Source organism: Aythya ferina (assembly GCF_964211825.1).
Source record: "Aythya ferina genome assembly, chromosome: 3".
In the NCBI taxonomy this organism is placed as follows: Eukaryota; Metazoa; Chordata; class Aves; order Anseriformes; family Anatidae; genus Aythya; species Aythya ferina.
The window spans coordinates 119787520-119807911 of NC_140298.1; the positions used below are offsets into that span (position 1 = coordinate 119787520).

At 43.5% G+C, this 20392-nt stretch overlaps 1 protein-coding gene across 14 annotated transcripts in view; it reads left to right on the forward strand.

Moving 5' to 3' along the window:
• Nucleotides 1-20392, forward strand: part of DTNB (dystrobrevin beta) — a 194092-nt gene that overhangs the window by 108806 nt on the left and 64894 nt on the right. For 13 of the 14 annotated variants that reach the window (XM_084514052.1, XM_084514051.1, XM_084514048.1 and 10 more), the window contains 3 exons: nucleotides 2304-2391; nucleotides 17835-17920; nucleotides 19620-19733. In XM_084514052.1, coding sequence (XP_084370178.1) covers nucleotides 2304-2391; nucleotides 17835-17920; nucleotides 19620-19733 — 288 coding nt within the window. Of the gene's footprint in view, nucleotides 1-2303; nucleotides 2392-17834; nucleotides 17921-19619; nucleotides 19734-20392 lie in introns of those variants that run through there. The other variant, XM_084514044.1, reaches the window with a different exon arrangement.

The window sequence follows — 20392 nt, forward strand, 5'->3', positions numbered from 1 at the left end:
TTCAGGAGGTCTTCCTGAACTCCACTTCCCCTCTGGACAGAAAATATTTCTAAAAACAAAATATGTATCTATTAAAAATAATAATAATTTAAAAAAAAAATCAAGGAAAATCAGCTTTTCCTTGAGAAAGTACGAAATTGTCAGTAAATATTGTCTAATATCGTCACTCAGGTAAGAAGAGGCAGTCAGTCCAGCAACTGAGAGAGGTATTAGGAGATAGATTATGGGAAGGTGAATGGGATGGGATGGGATGGTCTGTATTCCTGTAACAGCAGGCAAACTTGAGCAGGCTAAATTACAGAGGTGATCTGACCAAAACCAGCATCAAACGCAGCAAGTGGGATGGGAAAAACTGTTCTCATTAAAAAAAAAAAAAACAAACAAAAAACCCCACAAATTAGCATGAGGTGAGAAGATCACCAAGCCTGGTGTAAAGACTCCGTTTTTGTTCTTTTATTTCTCTTTTCCCACCGTTTTATCTCACCTTTTACCAGTTGCCTCTGTTGCATTTGGTGCTTGCTGAGAGCCGAGTGCCTTCACACTGATCCCCAGCAGGCCAAACACGGAGGCATAGTGCTGTAATTTATAATAATCTGGACCCCATCTGTGTAAATTGTGGTACATCTGTCAAATTCAGTGCATTGTTTCTGTGCCATCTCAAGCGCAGGCTGACTTTGAGTCTCAAAAGAGCTCAATTTGTTAAATTTGGCTTTACAAAGGTCTATCTGTGTTTTTATATAAACATAATTTATGCAACATAGGTTTGGTTCTTTGAATAATGTCAGCATACATCTGTGAAATTAAGCTTAAAGAAATGTAAATTATCTTGTAAAGTGGTAATGGGGACTGAAAGTAGCTTTTATTGTGTGTTAGATATGTATCTCTTTTTTCCCTGCTGCTTTTTGCGGTGTGATTCTGATCCTGAATTTCATTGCAAATGCATACAGGTACGGCACTGTAATTTAAGGCTGCCAACAAGGTATTTATGAATCCCACATGAAACATCAAGGATAGCATTTGGAAAGCTATGATCATGAAACACATTGCTCATTTCCACGTTAATGTTGATTTTCAGCTAACGATGTTTTGGTTTATATAACTAATTCACTGGCTCCCTATTAAAGGGAGACGGTGATGGAAATCTTTGGTGCAGCAGTAAGACAACAAGCAGCTACCGAATAGTTCAGCCTGACGTTGTCTTAGGAAGCTGCTCTTCCCCGTGGCTCTCCACTGGTGTTTTTTGGTGGCAAAGCCATTATGCCACACAACTGCATTGCTGCTGGATCTTAACACGGGCGGATTTCAGTTAATGCAGCTTGAAAGTTACCATTTGTCCCGTGTGTTTGTAGTTGAAGGCAGTTATTTGTGAGTGCTAGCGACCAGGTCAGTGCTCCCGGCACTAATTGATTCCCAGACTGATCACATCCCTCACGCAGACGGGATGATGCTGATGTTAGAGGTGAGAAAGGTCTGGGTGCTGCTCTCCATCCACCTCCTGACTCGGGGACCTGGCACCTCCCGTCTCCACCCCACTTGTCCTTTCTCAGCATTCGTGTCCGTTTCGTCTGTCACTCGATGGTGCTGTCACGGTTGCTGCTGCTGATGGGAAATATTTTTAGCATCCCTTTCAGCACCATTTCCAAGACAGCTACAGGCTGTCTGCGTGGGGCGATGCAGGGCAGCTCAGTTGTTTCATCCTCTGCTAGCTGAGGTGTGAAGGACCCAGTCTGAAATTACCATGTTCTGCATGGCCGGGCTTTGTCAGGCTGCCTTACAAAGTGACGGCTGCGTTTTAGTTCATGTTGTTCAGTGACAGAGGATGTTCTGCTTGGGCCAGGATGCATCCCTCCGTTCCTCCTCCTGCAGACCGTTCTGCTCTGACACTTGTCACCCCAGATCCCCCGAGGACGAAGCTTTGCTCCTTCTTCATTCCTATAGGCACCCTCTTCATCCAGAGTAAGCCGAAAGGGTTTTCAGAGCACCTCCTCAGAGACAAACTGATTTTTTTTTCCCAATTATATGTATTTATGAGTTGTTGAAAACTAATTATATTAGTTTATTAATTATTAAAGATTAATTATTTTAGTCATTTAAAAGCTGAGTGTATGCGTCCTGGAGGAAATGCTGCGAGATGTAAGGTCTCCAGAGCAGCCCCCACTTCGGAAGAGGAATGAAAAAGGGAATGAGTGAGGTTGTTTCCAGTGTGACTCCTGTTTCGGGTAGCCGTGTCCCTGCAACACCCCTGCCCGTTCCTGTGTCACCCCGGCGTGGGTGCTGACGGCTGTTGTGGCTTCTCCCCGCAGCGCCCTGGACAGCCCCGGCAGGCTGGACGAGGAGCACCGGCTGATCGCCAGATACGCCGCCCGGCTGGCTGCAGAGGCTGGGAATGCAGTAAGTAAATGAACCGGCTCCAGTTCGTATTATTCATCTGTTGTTGCTGCATGCGGAATATGTGGAAGGTGTTTTTCGGAGTTTAATTAGGAGCTTAAAGTTGGTAGGCTCCCTGAAACTGTCATCTTTTCTTCACGCACCTGATGCCAAGAGCAGCACGCCTGCCTCGTTCTCCTCTCCTAGCACAAAACTGCTGTCTCAGACGGCTGGGGAAGAGGAAATGACAGTACAAATGATGAGAAACGAGGTCAGGGGAGACGAGAGAATAAGCAGATCAGTCCTACTTAGTCTGGAGGAGAGATGAATAAGTAGATACCTGAGGAAAACAAATCATGGAACAAATGTTATGGAATATATTTATTCCAGAGAGGAAGAGCCTGAAAGGCAGAAAGAGAGGTATTTTTATGGTTGCAGTCACTTACTATAGAATAAATTAGAACAAACAAATTAGCTTAGGGATATGGTTTAGTGGGGATTGTTAGCGTTAGGTCAGAGGTTGGACTCGATGATCTTGAGGTCTCTTCCAACCTAGAAATTCTGTGAAACACCCAACCAGCTTTAAATTGGTAAAAATAAATACTGCTTTAACAGAAACTTGCCACAGACCATCACGGCAATTAAGGGTTTACTGAAATTCAGTAGAATAGTCTAAATGGAAGGGGAGGCATCTGCCTTTGTGTTGCTTTATCCTCACAGAAGCAGAGCAGTGACAACAGGGTCGTTCCTCCAGGTGGATGGAGCAGCAGTGGAGATCCCTCAGCTTACAGCTGCCCTTTCACATCGCCACACCGTGTGCTGCTTAACACGTGCTCCAGCACCTGGCTGCTCTGCCAGCTACAAGCAAAATGTACTAAAGGCTCCCTCGCTGCTGCTCTAGGCAGTCGCTGTGGCAAAACCTGCTATTATCCGGATAGCATGTCACATACAGGCTTCGCCTTCAACAGCCTCTGGCAGCAGGAATGACCTCTCTTAACCGCCTCACCGCTGTGGCAGAATTTATGTTTCCTGCCACCCATTAGTGTCACGAGAGCAGTATTTTAACATCAGTGTCTTCATTCATCTTTTCATTACATCTTCCTGTAAAAATACTTTCAAGTCCTTTCCAGCAAGGTCAGCTCATGCCATCCCATAATTTTCTTCAGCGTGTGATCAGCCAGTGATCTGACTCCATGGTGCGGATGGGACCAGATATTTCTCTTTAATTAGAAAAGAATTGCACTTTTAGAATGTTTTTAACTATCAATTCACAGTATCTCAATCAAGTAGTATATTTGCATTTCTGAAGTCATTCAGTTCACTAAAACTATGTTCATGTTGAATAATAAAGCAAGACAGTGTAAATTTTCCGTTTTAGATGAAAAAAGAGGATTTTACGTAGTCTTCACGTAAAACTATTGAGATAGTAAGTGCTGAATCAGTTTCTGTCTGGCAGATGGTGGAAGAATTCTTACTCATGACTTGACTTTTTCCAGTAACAATAACTAATGTGTCATAATACGGGTTCTGAAAGATCCTAATCATTTAAAAAGCTGTAAATCACCTCAAATTGTTTGTAGTTCTGAAGGAGGTAAAAAATGAAGCAACTGTTTTGGATGTAAAGGAAGCAGCATTTAGAGCTTATTAAGACTTTACAAAGTCCTTTGACAAAGCACTGCTCTCTTCTTGTCCAAGTAATTTACCCTGCAGGGAGGCATCAGGGGCAGAAGTGTAGGGAAGAAAGAAGGACCTGAGAGTAACAGTGGTGTGCTTCCGTCGTGTCCAAAGCTCAACAGCACAGAACCTAAGGTTATTTACTAGACCCAGTGTTTATTCACAGTCAAAAAATAGCAGCCAAAATAGACATACTTTTCATATTCTGAAGGAATCAGAGTTTTAGGCACTCTTCCAAATGCTCTGCTTCGTGGCAGCTTCTAATTATTACTTGCCAGCAGGAGATCACCCTTCCTCAGCCCGCCCCTGTGTAACTGGTGTCCAAGCTGGCCATCACAGCTCGGGGAGGAACAACCTGCACTCCTGGGACTGCATGCCACAGCTGCAGGGCTCGCTTGGGAGGGTTCATTGCCTGTGCAATGTGGAATATCTGAGATTTTCCAGCCACGCTCCTTTTTTTTTAAATACTCTTCTTATAATAGCAAACAAAGAGAGGAGCGATTCAGAGGCTGGGAAATTCAAAAGCAAAAAAAAGGAATCGTTTTTTCTACCCATATGGAATTGAAATGTGGAAGATCAAATGACATCCCCTATACAACAGCCATCTCAGAGAGCCAGTAAAAGAAAGATAATCATTGAGTAGATGGTGGCCAGCTTTACAGGCCAGCAGGACATGCAGGCAAGGGAATGATATTGAACGTAAAGGAAATACACAGGGTAGCAATATAAAAATATCACAGAAAAAGAGAACTGCAGAATCCTTGTCAGTTGAAATTCCAAATTTTTAATAACAGAGTAGAAATACCGCCCCCTGATTAGATGATGGTAGTGATCAAGAAATGTTAAGTGAGAAAAGACAAGCTGCAACATTTGGGACAGGTAAGAAGCAGTGGGAGATTTCAGCTACCCACATAGAGACAAAGTCAATGTCTTTTCAGAGGGGGATGCAAAAACTCGTTTGAGTGCAATAAAGGATGTTTCCTTGAACAGTAGTTTTACAGTCCACAAAAAGAACCTCTCCTGAATGTAGTCCTGCATGGTGCACCAGCATAAGTTCATGTGGGGTTAGCTGTGCTGGCTGATCTGTACTAGTAACCATCACTCACACAGATTTAACAGCAGGAGAGAGCTTGCCAAATAAATCCAATATGCAGATATTCAGTTTCAAGAAAGGGAGTTACGTCAAAATGAAACAATTAGAAAAAATCCTAAAAGGATCAGTCAAAAAAAAAACCAAACAGAAAGCCTATAAGCTGCCTGGAGACTGTTAAAAATGCTGTATTAGAAGCCCAGGAAAGCTTTGCGTCAAAATTCAAAAAGAAAACAAACCATACAAAAAACTGCTTTATGGGTCAATAAGAAAGCTAAGGAGGGTGTCCTTAGGAAAGGATGGCATTCAAGAAATGGAGAGCTTGACTGAATGAAAAGCACAAGAAAGCCCATAAACATGTCTGGTTAAATGTTAACAGGAAATTCAGAGACGGAGAGAATATAAAGAGCACTTCTCAAAGGATGCTGCAGTCTATAGTAAAAAGATTTTCAATACCATCAAAAGTAGGATAATCAGGAGGGAATCAGTAGGGCTCTCTGAAGACCAAGATGTTGAAGATCAGTCAGGAGTGATAAGAACAAAGCAAAGATGCCCAATGAGTGGTTTGCACCAGTCTTTACTGCTGAAGGTAAACGTGTTGTAACACGTGTAACATGCTCTTTGTGGCAGGTAAGTACAGCAGAGTAGTCAGGTGGCTTTGAAATAGCACAGCAACTACTAAAACAGGTAACACAGATGTCAGGACGTCATTGTTTGGTACTAGCTCAAGAGTCCTTGACAGTCTGGAGGAATGAGCTGTCAACCATAAAATCTCAGAGCCATTTAGGTTGGAAAAGACCTCTAACATCACCAAGTCCAACCGCTAACCTAGCACTGCCAGGTCTACAACTAAACCACGTCCCACGTTTTCTGAACACCTTCATGCAGTCCAACAGAGCTACGTGCCAGTCCTGCACCCGGGACAGGGTAACCCCCTGCAGTGCTGCAGGCTGAGCATCCACGGGCTGGAAGCGGCTTTGCAGAAGAGGACCTGGAAGCACTGGTGGGCAAAAGGAGCCAGGAGTGTGCCCTTGCAGCACAGTAGTCAAGCACATGCCGGACTTTATTGGTAAGAGTGCAGCCAGGAGGGTAAGAGTCTCTGGACAAGAATGATTTTTCCCCTCCATTCAGCACTGATGAGGCCCCATCATATCTACTGTGTCTGGTGCTGTGCTACACAGTTTGAGACATGGACATAGTGGAGCACACCCAGAGGCCAGTAAGATGCTTAGTGGCTGTCCTACAAGATGTAGGAGGAGGTGCTGAGCACTGTGAATGTTCAGCATGGAGAAAAGAAAGCAAAGGGGGATCTTACGGCTGTTTGCTGATAGCTGATGAGCCAGACATAGCGGAAGTGCACAGCGAAAGGATGAGGAGCAACAGGCAGTGATTACTAGAAGGAAATTCCAACTATGTATTAAGAAAAACATTTCACCATGATGATGGCCAAATACTGGAAAAGGGTGTCCGGAGAGGAAGTGGAATCTTTGTCCTTGGAGATAGTCAGAGCTCAGCTGGAAGAGGTCTCGAGCAACCTGCTGTGAATTGGCCCTACTCTGAGCAGTACAAGGACTGGAAACCTCCAGAGGTCCCTTCTCACCTATATTTTTCTATTAATATAGACCTTAATAAAAGTAGAGGATGGGAACGAACTGCCATAAAAGAGCTATGGAGTATTTGGAGACTTTAAAACCAAGATAGACCAGTGTCTGTTGGGAATATTGGAGACATGCTGATGTGAACAAAATTATTTCTTGATGTCCTCTCCAGCCCTATTTCTCTGACTTAATATGCTTTTTTTTTTTTTCTTTTAACATGCTCTAACTGCTAGAAATTAAGAGAATTCCAGATGCAGAAGCTGTTCATACAACAGCCTAATGCAAAGTTGTTTATTCTTTTCTTTGAAGTGGCTGACAATGATCACTGCTGGAAATTGTACAGTGGACTTTGTGGTGATGGATCTGACTCAGTCCATCAGTTTCTGCATTTTCTCAAATTAGATAAAATGTTAAAACTGCCTTCTGCAGGCTCGTTACTGTAATAAATGTCACTTGTAATATGAATACAAATACATTCTATTAACATTTTTAGGGGAAAAGCCTTTGCTTGAAGTCTTACTGGGCCAAAAGAATTTTGAGCCGGATCTCAGAGTTAATTCTTAAAGTCCAAGTCTGTTTCTTCTTAAAGAAGAAAAATGAATGGGAAGAGAGGAGAAGAAAGGAGAATGCATCATCTGTCACTCGATACATGTAATTTACTTAGTGGTGCAGCAGAGGCTTATGGCATGCAACCAGTGCAATTATACACTGGTAGACAGCAGTTTAGTCTGCGTTCACTCAGAAGAACCTTTGACTGGGTTACTCCTGTTCTCTTCAAAACAGTCTTCAGAGGACAGAATCCTTTTTATTGAATTTAACTTGCTCAGGGCTATGCTTGGCTTGCCAGTTTGGTCACAGCAGAGTGCTGTGGATTAAAATAAGTGTTGGCTGGCTACACTAGACCAATTAGATGGAAAGCAAAAGAGAAAAGCAGAAGGTGACTAGATGAATAAAGTGAAAAAAATAAGAGAAAAAATGCCAAACTTCATTTAAATCACTGCTTCTAAGAGCAGAACTGTTTGTCTCCCTCTGCTGATCTGCTCAGGTGGTCAGTCTGAGGTAAGAAAAAGTTTGGTATTTCTTGTTGAGCACTATCTTTTTGATAAAGGCGGGGGATTGAAATGACCTGCAGTGTCCCCAGCCCGCTCACCTACTCTCTCTTCTAAAATTCCTTCTACATACATATCAGGTCCTACCTCAGTGTTGCCATATTACTTGAATATAGCTAAAACTTCACAAGGCAACCCAAGGCCCTCTGTTACTGATGTCCTACACTGCCTCCCTCTCGCCAAGCCAATGTCTCCTTTGTCTCCTCTCCCACCTCGCGCCACTTGCTCTGTCTCAGCTCTTGTTCCCCCTTTCTCTGTTAGCACACTCCAAGGTCCTCCTGGGGTTCTGCTGATGTACCTGGGCGGGCTGATTCCTACAAGCAGAGGTCGGTGTCTGGACTATGAACCAAAGTGCCTGCTGCTTCCCACTGCCTGATGGCGAGAGCCCCGCCGCAGCCAGCGGCACCCCGTGAAACTCAACAGGAGCAGGGGGACGCAGGGACACCGTGCTCCTGGCAGGGCTCTGCTGACCTGTGCAGCCTTGCTAAGAAAAGCATGAGCACCTAATAAATATGAGAAAATACTCAATTATGGATGAGTGGGTAATTAGGTTGAGTTATGTGGATGAGTTACGATAATTAGGTTCTTGCGCATATTGCTCTTTTTTGCAAACAGTATGTGGTTGCTCTTCTTCCCTCAGCATCAAGCAATACTAAAAGCCTATCATCATCTCATCTCATCTCATTAAATCTACTGTACCTACAACCTAAATAATATTTGTAATATTCTCTTCATCTAATTTTTCTTCTTTTAGGCATTAGGCAATATTTCATACATGTTTTTTAAAGAAAGAAAGAACAAGTAAATCAGATTTTCTGTTGTACATCTTTCCAGGATAAATCCACAGCCTCATTCTTGGATCTTCTTTTCTTCTGGGTACAGTAGTTATATGAACCATTTTGTTATTTGTTTCTATTTCTGTCTTGATCATAAAGAACACTGTGACACTACAACGATGGGCAGATAAAATACTGGTGCAGTCTTTCCGTGACACGGTGTAGTCCTTGCACCAAGGAACTGGGAAGACAATGCCCACAGGAAGCAAGCTTTAGAGGTTTTTGGAAGTTTCTTCCAAATCCAGGTGATGGAGGAGTGCAGCTGCTTGCCAAACTGGCTTTTGGTGGCTTGATTTAAAAGTCTCATTAAATCCTCTGCTTTCACCCAAAAAAGTGTTCTGTAGCTGAGGTCTGAAGGCTCCTTGTGGCAAATACCAGTCCAGCTTGAAAGTCCAGCACGGCACTCTCTCACATTTAGTTCCCTATTCATAGGAAAACTTAAGTACAGTGCTAGATGGTTGTACTGTTCCTATGTGATATTAAGGATTTTAAGTAGAATTTACAATCTTATGAATTTTACTGCTGGGAGAGGATGGGGCTTGCCATTTTGATGATCCTCAGAACTTTTAAGAATTCAGTGTTCATGCTGAGCACCAGGAAAGCAGAAAATGATGGTGATCAGCCATGTTGGAGAGTTGGCTTAGCTATGAAACTTATTTTTTTTTCTTTTTTTTTCTTTTTTTTTTTAACATTTTACCTTATAAAATGTTAGTCTCCAGCTCAGAAAGCTGTGGCTTTAGTCTTGCTGCTGTATGATGTAGAACTGGAGACCTGTGTTACAAGTCACTGTATCAAAAAGTCTTTTTTTGTTTTCACACTCTTCCATACGTCAGAATGCTTTTACTCTGAATAAACTTTGTAGATTGCTTCTGCACAGATCTATAACATTTTAGGGTTTGGTTATGCTGTATTAGGGCTTCAGGAACCCATGTTAGAAAACTGTGGGCTGTGTCCAAGAGGGCCAAGAAAAGATCTCCACATTGCTTCCATGCCAAAACAGTAAGGATTATTCTCTTTCTGAGATATTTACTTCTCACAAAGAAGGAAAGCTGCAGAGGACAAAATATCTAAACTGTTCATTTTCTCATGCAAATGTTAAAAATAGGGTTTGGGGGTTTGTTGTAGTAACTTTGAAGGCCTTATATCTCACATTGGTGCAATGGCATTGAGCGTAGAAAGGGGATGTGTCCCTGCTGCTCAGTGCTGCTGGGCAGGTAGGGAGCTGAAACTGCTAGGCTGTTTAAAGAGAGGAATTGCAGCAATAAATCTTGGAAGACACAAGTCATTCATACCTGCCCAGCGAGATGGAGTGCAAATGTAAGAATGCTGACTAGTAAGTGAATGTTTTGGATTGCTTGTTTTTAGTGTTTATTTTTATTTTTCAGTGCAGAGGATTTAAGAACCACATATGATTTCACAGAGAGGACAGGTACCTTTCATCTAGGTAGTTATTAGTAACATGCAAATGTTCTAATAAATACATTCTAGATTTACAAGAATAGCATTTGCCATTGCAATCATGTACCATGTACCCAAGACACTACTGAAAGCTGTGACAGTAAGAATTTGTTGATAGTAAAATGCTGGGCAGCAATGAGAGCAGTGACTATAGGCAGGTTTCCTTCCCTGTGTTCTGGAGGAATTCATTCATTTAGGAAATACAGGCTGTCCAGCATGAAACCCAGGTTGGTATTTGCACATTTGAATGATCTCATACTTTCTATTATCATACGTAATATTATCTCCTAAAAATAGTATTCAGAACATGCATTTGAAATATTTGCAAGCACAAGATGTAATGCACTGCTGATATATGAACTTAATTAGAAACCCTTAGGCCAGAAACAGGTCCCACACAGCGTCCACCAGCACCTCAGCCACTTTCCAGAATCATTCTACCCTGAGTAATACTTCCCTCGCCCATGAAATCCGCTTTTCAGAAGAGCAGTGAGTTCCAGAGATAGCTGCAAAGGCTCATTAAGCTCCTCACTCTGCAAAGCAATCTGCAGTCATCTAGGCTTGAGAAAAGTAGTGACAAACATTGTCAGGTCTCCATGTCCCTGGTAAATTCTTTCGTTGCGATGCTGCATTTTTCCTTATGGGCTGCAGGGAGCTACTTGGTTGTCACAGAGAAAATAGTGGCATCTCCTGGGTAGGTTGTAAAACAATCCGGGGGATTATAGATCAGCAATGACTCAAGGAAAGATTGAGACTACTGATTTTGAACAAAGTGACTGATAGGAGGTTCTCAGTTACTTAATTGACTTCTCATCTGTGCAAGAAAGTGAACACAGGTGCCCAGCATGCTGTGTGTTTGGATCTCAGGTGTGTTTGTGGGTAGAATGTCAGATATTGCACAGGTACTGCAAAGTTTGTCTGCTTTAGGACCACCAGGCTCTAGGCAGCTAGAGGAAATAAATGAAATAAATGCCATTCTTGAGCTACTAGAAAAGGCACCCAAAATTGCAACCTAAACACAAAGACTTCTTCCCATCATAGAAAGAACTGAATAAATAAATAAATAAATAAATAAATAAATAAATAAATAAATAAATAAATAAATAGTTTGTGGTTAAAAGCAGCCAATCTTTGTTACTGCCAATGTGATGGTCATATATTTTATTAGTTTCTGTGAAATAATGTGGTTTTCCTCTCAGGTCTTTAGCGGTTTATAAATCAGTCTGAAAGGAGACCAGTAACCAGAATGATAACAGAGAAAAAAGGAAGACTGAAAGAGAAAACCTAATCAAAGGGCTGGAGAGGTGGTAGGAGCAGAAAGGTGCCTGGGAGTCAGATTTTCTGGCTTTAAAGAGAAAGTTAAAAATGACTTGAATCAAAGCAGCAGAGAGTGGAAGTTGTTTATTCAAACAACTGTAATTTATCTATCTTTGAACAACCAGGTCTAGTGGGAGGTGTCCCTGCCTATGACAGCGGGTTGGAATTAGATGATCTTTAAGGTCCCTTCCAACCCAAACCATTCTATGATCTAGTGCACAAGACTGAAAATAGAGAACTCTAATATCTTTAGATTTGATAGAAATATGAGTTATAGGACATTCTGAGGGTATCTTAGAAGAAAGATGACTTTACTTTTTAAGATAGGATTATTATTTATCATATGTATAGGGAAAAATGTTCTGAGACATTCCTGTTTACAATCCTGCAGGAAAAAATACTCAGAAAAAAGTTGCAGCTCTGGAACCAGCAGGTGATGCGTTTCCAAACTGGATTTTAATAGAGAGAACAAAGCTACCTAGCTTTGTTTATTGATTAAAGGAAGTATTTTTCTTACACCCTTTCTAAGAGAACAGTGACCTGTGAGGAATCTGTAGTGGGTGGAAATGGCAAAACAAACGGCCTTGCTCTGAAGTATGAAAATTAAAGCTGAACGTGGCTTTTTAAAATCCGATCGTACCCCTTATCTCTATGCAAGTAATAGTTGGATGCCATAGATGTAGATGCTTCACATGCTGTCAGCACTCGCATTGATGAGAACCGGAGCCCTTCGGCTCGGTGGCTGCTCGGGGGGCTGGCTGCAGGCAGTGCCCACTGTGGGCCAGTTCAGCTTTGCATGAGCCTTCTCGGCAGATGCTCAGCCAAGTCATTTAAAAAAAAACAAACAAAAAAAAACAAATAGTGGATGGAGTCCACTCCAGATGGAGTCCATTGAGGCAATTTGTTCCAATCTGTAAATTCATCTACCGATAAAAAGATTTTCCTGAATCTTAACGTAATTATTCCTTGCTTGGTTTGAGCCCACTAAGCATGCTCCTACCTCAGGGGACATGAAGAATAATATATCACTTCCCTCTTTGCAATAAGCATTGTATATTTAAAAGTTCTTATGTTGTCTCCTCTCCTTCTTTTACTCTCTTCAGTCTTTCAGACTTTCCTCATTGTCATTATTTATAGACCTCTGGTCATTCTCCTTGTTCACCCTGTCTCTCCAGTTGACTCTTAGCTTTTTTTGAGTTACACTCAGGCTGGGAACAGTAGTTCACCTGGGTTAGAGAACAGGGGTAAGTCACACTTGATAGCACACAGCACCCCTTGTTTCAAACAACCAATTCCAGGACTCTGCAAAAGCACAATGTTACTGACCACATTTGGTTTGCAAACCACCCTCATTTGCAGATTCTTTTTTGCAGAGCTGATGCCTTTATGCAGGTGTTTACACAATTGACAGGTTAAAAGTAAATATGAGAGTTTGCACTTGTCTTGATAGAATGCAACCTATTTCTTCAATTTCTAGAATTTCTCACATAATTTTATATTTTGTGTCCTCTAAAGTCCTATGAGCTTGTCACAGTGTGATACAGTCTGCAGATGTGAAGCAAATACTTTATAACATCTTCCATGATATTAATGAAAATATTTAATGTTACCAGATCTAAGAGAAAAGCTGTAAAACCCATAAGGGGGTGTCAGAAGCAGGGCTGAAGTGAAAGTGTATTGTTAATAGTTTTTCTCCTATATGTAGGATTATATTTTTACAATGGAAGGCACGTAGTTTGCTTTAACGTGATTTCTTCTTAAAACTCCTTGTAGACTGTTACTTAGCCTATCTTCTAAGTAGTTCCTTGCAGTTCTATTTTGTGTTTTCTTTCCAGGAACTAAGGTTAAGCCAAGTGGTCTGTAGTTGTTAGTTCCTTCTTACATTGTTTGCAGATGTGAGCTTTATGGATACCCTGTTCTGGCCTCCAGAGCATCGCCTTCAGAAACTTAGTGCTTTTGGAGGTGAACACAAAAGCTCTGAGGCTGCTTTAGGTTTATGAAAGTACCAAAAACTAAGTGCCCTGATGAATTTCTTCACACCCCAGCTACTTGAAACATCTAAGTTGTCTGCAATCAGTTTTGTAAGCAGAGTTTTTATCCCAAGCTTGTAAATTACATGTCCTGGACAGTTAAAGTTTTTTAATATTAGACCATCGTGTTTGTTTTTTTGTTGTTGTTGTTGTTTTATATAAAGCCTAACCCAGAGAGCACAAATAGAAATCCCAGGGGTGCTCTCAGGCGCGAGGCTGCACCTTGCACTCCTGCTGGCAGGAAGGATGGAGCGTGCGGCCTCCCAGGATGCCTGTTCATTAGGGAGGCTGGCACCGGAGCTGTGTCTTATTACCCAGTCAAGGTCAGATATATTTAGAATTGTCAGACATTTTCTGGACAAGCGTACTAGCAATTAGACCTATGTCTCTGTTGTTTTTTCTAACAGGCTCAGTGCTGTCCGTGGCACTCTGATACTCTTACTTTCTGGGTATGCAAGAATGTAGACTCTTCTCCTGAGTTCACGATGTAGCACAGATTAGGTGAGAGATAAGTGTGATTTCTCAAGATCGGAGCACTCCTGAGCGTACAATAGACACTTAGGCTTTGTGTATAGCATACTTATCACACTTCTAGTGCCCGCATCTGTAATACTGAACTCTCTCACCCACCCGAACAGTGCAGCTGCTACAAACCACCTGTTGCAGATGGTTCTCAGCTTAAGGTAAATCCCAAACCATGCTGAGAATTTCTCAGAGAGATAGTTAGGCTGGGCTAAAAATATGTTAGGGGCCATACTAAATATCTGCTAATGTGGGTGATCAAATTCCAGTGCCTCTGCCTGGTGCTTTTTAAGTCACCAGAACAGGAATCCCCTTTGCAAATGTTCAGGCTGAGCATCAGATGCCATTCGAAGACTTGGGAGGTTTAGATGTTGGTGAACAATTGGCAGCCAGATTTTTTTCTGGGTTTCTTTAGCCTTGAGAAGACTCGTATGAGTCATATTATCTATTTCTGCATGATGGTGGCAAGTCAGCTGACAGAGCCAGACTTTTTTCAGTGGTGCCCTCTGAAGGGCAATGGACATGAGATTGATTTCATTTAAACAGGAGAAAACGGTTCCAAATGGCAAGGGTGCTAAAACACTGGAACAGGTCACCCCTATAGATTGTGCAGTCTCTTTCCATGGAGGTATTCACACGCAGCTGGATGATGTACACTTACTGCGTTCAGCTCTGGGGTCCCCAGCACAAGGACACAGAAGGAGTCCAGAGGAGGCCACAGAGATGATCAAGGGGCTGGAGCACCTCTCCTGCAGACAGGCTGAGGGAGTTGGGGTTGTTCAGCCTGGAGAAGAGAAGGCTCCGGGGAGACCTCACAGCAGCCTGTCAGTACCTAAAGGGGGCTGCAGGAGAGCTGAGGAGGGACTCTGTCAGGGAGTGGGGTGATGGAACAAGGGGGAATGGCTTTAAACTAATTAGGGTAGGTTTAGATTAGGTGTAAGGAAGAAATTCTTTACTATGAAGAATCACATTCTGTGATTCTGTCATTCTATGATGTCCTGAGTACCACGCTCTACTTGACTGCTTTGAGCAGGGGTGTTTCCAAATGACCTCTCGGCTTGTGACATTTGAGTGAGCAGCATGTGGGATGCGCCTCCTCTCGGAGACCATGCAGGTGAAATGGGACAGTGACATCAAATATAGGCTCAGGTTCCTCTGCAGTCTTGTCTTTGCTCCTGAGGGCTTGAGAACTTCAGGTCATGAGGGTGATTTCAGGCTTTGGACGGCGTTTCTGAAGAAAGGGATGAAGGACGAGGCTGTTTTCATAGGCACAGTGCTGCTTCGTGGCAGAACAAAGGTTTCCGTGCCTCAGAAGGAGCCCCAGGAGCCCCAGAGGAGGCTGCAGGTGAAGCACGTTGCCTGCGCTTGTCCTCCTAGCTGCCTGCAGCGGGACACGGGGACACCACAGGATATCAGCGCTGTGACTCACCATTTTGGGGGAACCAGCCGGTTATAGCAGGTGGCATCAGCACAGGACAGAGGTCTCACAGAGAGGTCACCTCAGAAAGGACAGCGTGGTGGCAGTGCTGCTGCCGACACTGGAGGCCCCAGCACCGCCTGAACATCGCGGCCCTGTTCTGGCTCCTTGGCCCCCCGGCCCGGTCTGGGAGCAGCGTGCACCCTGTGCCCCCAGCTGCTGATGGAGAGGGCCCTTTCTGACCCTGCCACCAAGGGGACGGTGCTTCTGCACTGAGCTTTCTCTGGTGGTCATGGTTTATTTTCTCACGCTGTTTGTTTTAACTCTCAAGCTGTTTTGGTTCTTCTTGCCCGGGCCCTGCCTTACCCAGCAGCTTTCACACTGACAATTTCCACGTCATTAGGAAACTCCCGAATTAGCCATCAGATCGCTCAGGAAAGTGCAGAAGACCAGCTTGCAGTCGTGTCACTCGAGCAAGGCTCACTTACCACACACAGACCTCCCCACCACGTGGGTGTCGTGTCGCCCAAGGAGAGAGCTCTCCATGCTTCAGCCAAAGTCTGGTCGTGGTTGTGTCCAGGTATGCACGCTGAAACAGCCCAAAGCGTAGTGGTGTGTGCCCCCTCTGTCCTGGGGCTGCCACTGCCCACCTTGTGGAAGCAGCGGTGGATGCCGAGCCCTTCATCCATCTGCTGTATTTTTTACCAAATACTTTCCGGAAGTGGTTGTGAAAGTGTTTTCTCAAACCAGGAACCCAACCTGAGGTCTTTCTGAAAACGCTGTGGTAAAAATCTCTGAAATCTTGAGATCAAATGAGAATGAAAAGGCAAAAACAGAGCGCCGAAACTCAGGGCTCTTGACAAAGCCCCGGAGATCTGCCGATCGGCACAGCTGCTGCGCGGCGCCTTCATCCTTCTGGCACCAGCGGCGCGGTGACTGCCAGGTGCCCTTTACCCACTTCTGGACTGTTCGGCCACATCCAAGGCATCCTTGTGGTAATGTCATCAACGTGACGAGCTCAGAGTTGAACTGCGAGGTCCTTCTCCCCGCTCCTGTCCCAGCGCACACCCAGTGTTGGGTGGGTTGGCAGCACTCGCAGCATCTCCTCCAGTAGCACACTTCTGGGGATACTGACACCCCATTTCCCAAAAATGTGGTAAGAAGTACAGCACTATGGCCTTAGTCATCTGCACTGCCAAAATGAGTGAACCCTATCTATGCTGGAGCCAAAGACAGCCAGAGTAAGGAAATCAGAGGCGGTAATGCCCCGGTGCCAGAAGCAGACCCTATGTTCTGCCTTGTTCCTCAGCCATGGAGACTTGTCCTCAGCAAAAGATGTCTCCCCAGCTCCAAGTTCTCCCAAGGAGAACTTCTTGTGTCTAATGGCCAGGATGGTTTTGAGTTGCATGGTACCTCCTAAGCAGCATCTTAGGATTCCACTAGAGAAATGCACTGAACCAGGACAACCAGGACCAACCATTCTTGGTCCTTGTAACCAGCTTCTTCATCCCGCAGCCCAGCTGCTAACAGGTTCTCCCACAAAGTACAAATCCTTGTTTAATTGCACAGTGCTTTTCTCAGGTGATGGCTGCTGGTGAAAAGTGTGCCAAACACAGAGGCAGTGAACCTTGATTCCTATTTAGTTATCGTTGAATCCACAAAAGCTAACAGCACTGAAAGACTTCATTTAACCCCAGCGTCACTGCCGAGTTGATGAATTGGAAGAAGGGGAGAAACTGGACCTAGAGGAAGCACGAGAAATTGGTATCAGCTTGCTGCAGAAGCTGTTTGAAGACCTTGCTGTAAAGATATTTCTGTCAAACTATTTCTAAGCATTAATGACACTACATTGTGCCAATGTATTATAAGAAAAAAATGGAGAACAGGAGTTAGTCACGCCGTCAGCAGTGTGTTCTGATGTTCGACAATGGTATAGGTATCCTGACCCTAGCTGTAAGTTATTTTAACTTTTCTTCACTCACTGACATAATGGAAGGTCAATGTTTCACTAAAAGACTTTGTGATAGAAGGTGTAACTGCGTCTCTTCCCAGGGAAGCCTGTCTGTGCTTTAAGAACAGGTAGGTATGCTGTATTTTTTTCTGAAGGTCTTTTAAAAAATGGCAAATAAAATTCCTCAGACTGATGGTGTTAACAGATGATTCATAGCGTAGGCAGAGGTACCCGTAGCCAGAGTCCTATGATTTCATGAGTCCTAAAGCAGTATTTCTGAGACACCGTGATCAGATGTGCCCCAGCAGTCCAGCTCAGCACAGCTTTTTTAATAGCTTTGCAATCTGGGCTGTTAATATTGTACTGTGGCAGTCAGGAAACATGGGACTGGATCCAAACAGTGTCATATGTGGTTAACAGGTAATGAATACTGTGTTTAATTTTTCTCTGTTCTCCATCCACCAGCCTCGCCCACCAACAGACCTGGGTTTCAACTTTGATGCCAATAAACAACAAAGACAGCTGATAGCAGAGCTGGAAAACAAAAACAGGTAAAAAACAAGCTTTGATCAGTATTGTTTAAGGAGCAACATTTGAGGAGAGAAAAGCCTTTAATCCTATGCTTTGTTGTTTTTAACTGTTTGTATTATATTAACCAGATTGTTTTCCTAGATCTTTTGTTGAAGGGTGTAGCTCCCTCATTAACCAATTAGCACCATGCTGATGCAGCTGCAGTGCTATTATTTATTCCTCAGGGAGCAGGTTGATCTTTTTAACTGATCTTCTTGAAATCATCTTAACCAATACCAAGTATCAGCATTGCTGCCCTTAAACCCAGCAAACATCACAGCTGGGTAAGCCATTCAGGTGGCAGCAGGAAAATAAATCAGCTATGTAGGAGAGCAGGCAGGTTGAAAGGCTGGGGTGGATAAATATAAGTTGGGAAAAAGGAGGATTTTTTTCCTTTTGCTGGAAGACAAAAGAGTCTGAGGAAATTAGGAGGCCTGAAAAAAAATAGGAGATGGACTGTAGGAGCTGATTTCCTCCTCTTGTTCCAGAGGGGCTGTTAAGAGATAACTGTTTCTGTTGTAATACTGCATTTGCACTTACCTGCTTCTTCACCACCCACACACCAAGTTCATGTCCCTCTGCCTAAAAGAAAGTAAGGGGGTGCTGTTCTGAAAAGCAAGCTGTTGAGCAGTTGCAAAAGCAACACTCTGTATTGCCCAGCCAGCCAGCAGGTCACCTCGGGGTCCTGGTGCTGTGCTGGCCTCACAGCTACACCCGGGTCTCCCTGTGCTGGGTGCGTGGGCTTGCATGGCCCTTGGGCCTTGAGAATTGCCAAGGCAGCCTCAGCAGACCAGGTAAATAGATTTAGTAAGGTTCATTTGGAGGAGTCCCAGTTCCTGGAGAGTTTGTGTACCTTGATCCTTGTACCGTGTGAGTGTCATAGTTTTAGTACGCTACCAAGAGAGCCTGCAGGTATTTGAAATTATTCATTAAGATCACAGATAAGGGAGATCTAAATCAGTGCTGTTATGAAACTTCATAAGGAGAGCAGCTTAAAGAAAGAGCAAGGGGGAGAGATTTAGAGATTGTAATCTTCACTCTCAGATCAGAAAGATTTTATTTCTCTGTTAATAAATGAGTCCTGAGCCGCAAGGGATGCATCTCCTACCCACAGCAGCTGGGAGCACGTGCGGCGCTGCGGCTGCTAGCTGCTTGCCTTCCCTTTGTGAGGCCTCAGGGCAGCTTGTCTCTGTTCCTGTGAGCTGATATGGCCAGGAGCTGGTGCTTGGCTTACTCCTGCTGCCTGCCAGGAGCCTCGCGAGGCTGAGTGGGAGGCCAACCAGCTCCAGCCCTGCTGCCGGTGCCTCTGCTTCAGAGCCCTTCCGATGGAATATGTGCAAGAGCGGGTGGTGCTGAAAATGGAGCTTCTTCCTCTTAGAGCAGTCCATTAGCCCACTGCACACAAAAGGTTTTGAAGAGACCTTGCCAGCATATGGCACGCGAGCAATTTCATGCGTCTTACTACTTAAGTAATAAGCGTTCTGTGTGTATTACAGCAATTCATAGGACTGCACTAACTTACCTGTCTTGGATTTGAGTCTGTGCCAGTCATATGTGAATAAATCTGAGTACTTAGACCGGAGACTGACAGAAAGAGTGCTTGAAGGGTTATAACAGTATTTTAAGAGCAGTGTAAAGGCTGACCCTATTCCTCTTTAATCTTTCCTATCGCTGATATAGAGAGATACTCCAAGAAATTCAGCGTCTGAGACTGGAGCATGAACAAGCCTCGCAGCCCACACCCGAGAAAGCCCAGCAGAACCCAACTTTACTGGCTGAACTCAGGCTTCTACGGTAAAAGAAATATCTAAAAGCTTGTCTGCATTTGGTACCGTGGCTGATCAGCCCATGTGGTCTGCTCTGTAGCACAGACAATGCTAAATGTTATCCTGGATGGCATAACAGCAGCGTATCTTCAATAACCCTAATGTTTTACTTTGAACTGCTGAATTCTGACGACTGACAGCATATTAGAATTTGTTCTTTTATAAGTGGATTTAGATGTAAATAAAAGTCTCTGAAAATGAATTCTTTGTATAGTTCAGAAAACTGTTTGCAGAGAAGAAAAATAGTTTAACTGCTTTTTATGTATTGTACAAAAGGGTGGAGTTGAAGATAAGTGTTAGTTATTTGATTAATCACTGAAACTATGAAAATTCATACCTACAAATATTAAGACACGCAGCCACAGCTGGAGAAAGATCTTAAAAGCCTCTTCAAGTTAACATTTTTAAGTAATGGAGAAATTGTCAGTATTTATAGAATAAAATGTTTCAGAGTTTGGATAGTCACAAGTGTATTCTCTGGCTGTATTTTATTTCATCTTCCATTGCTAGTTAATTTCATAGCTTAACCTTCAAAAGTGGTGTTTGTAATCTAAAGTACATTTTAAAATTTGAGCTCTTGGCAGCAACAGCTCTTTGAAAACTACATTGTATTTTATTTGCTGGGGT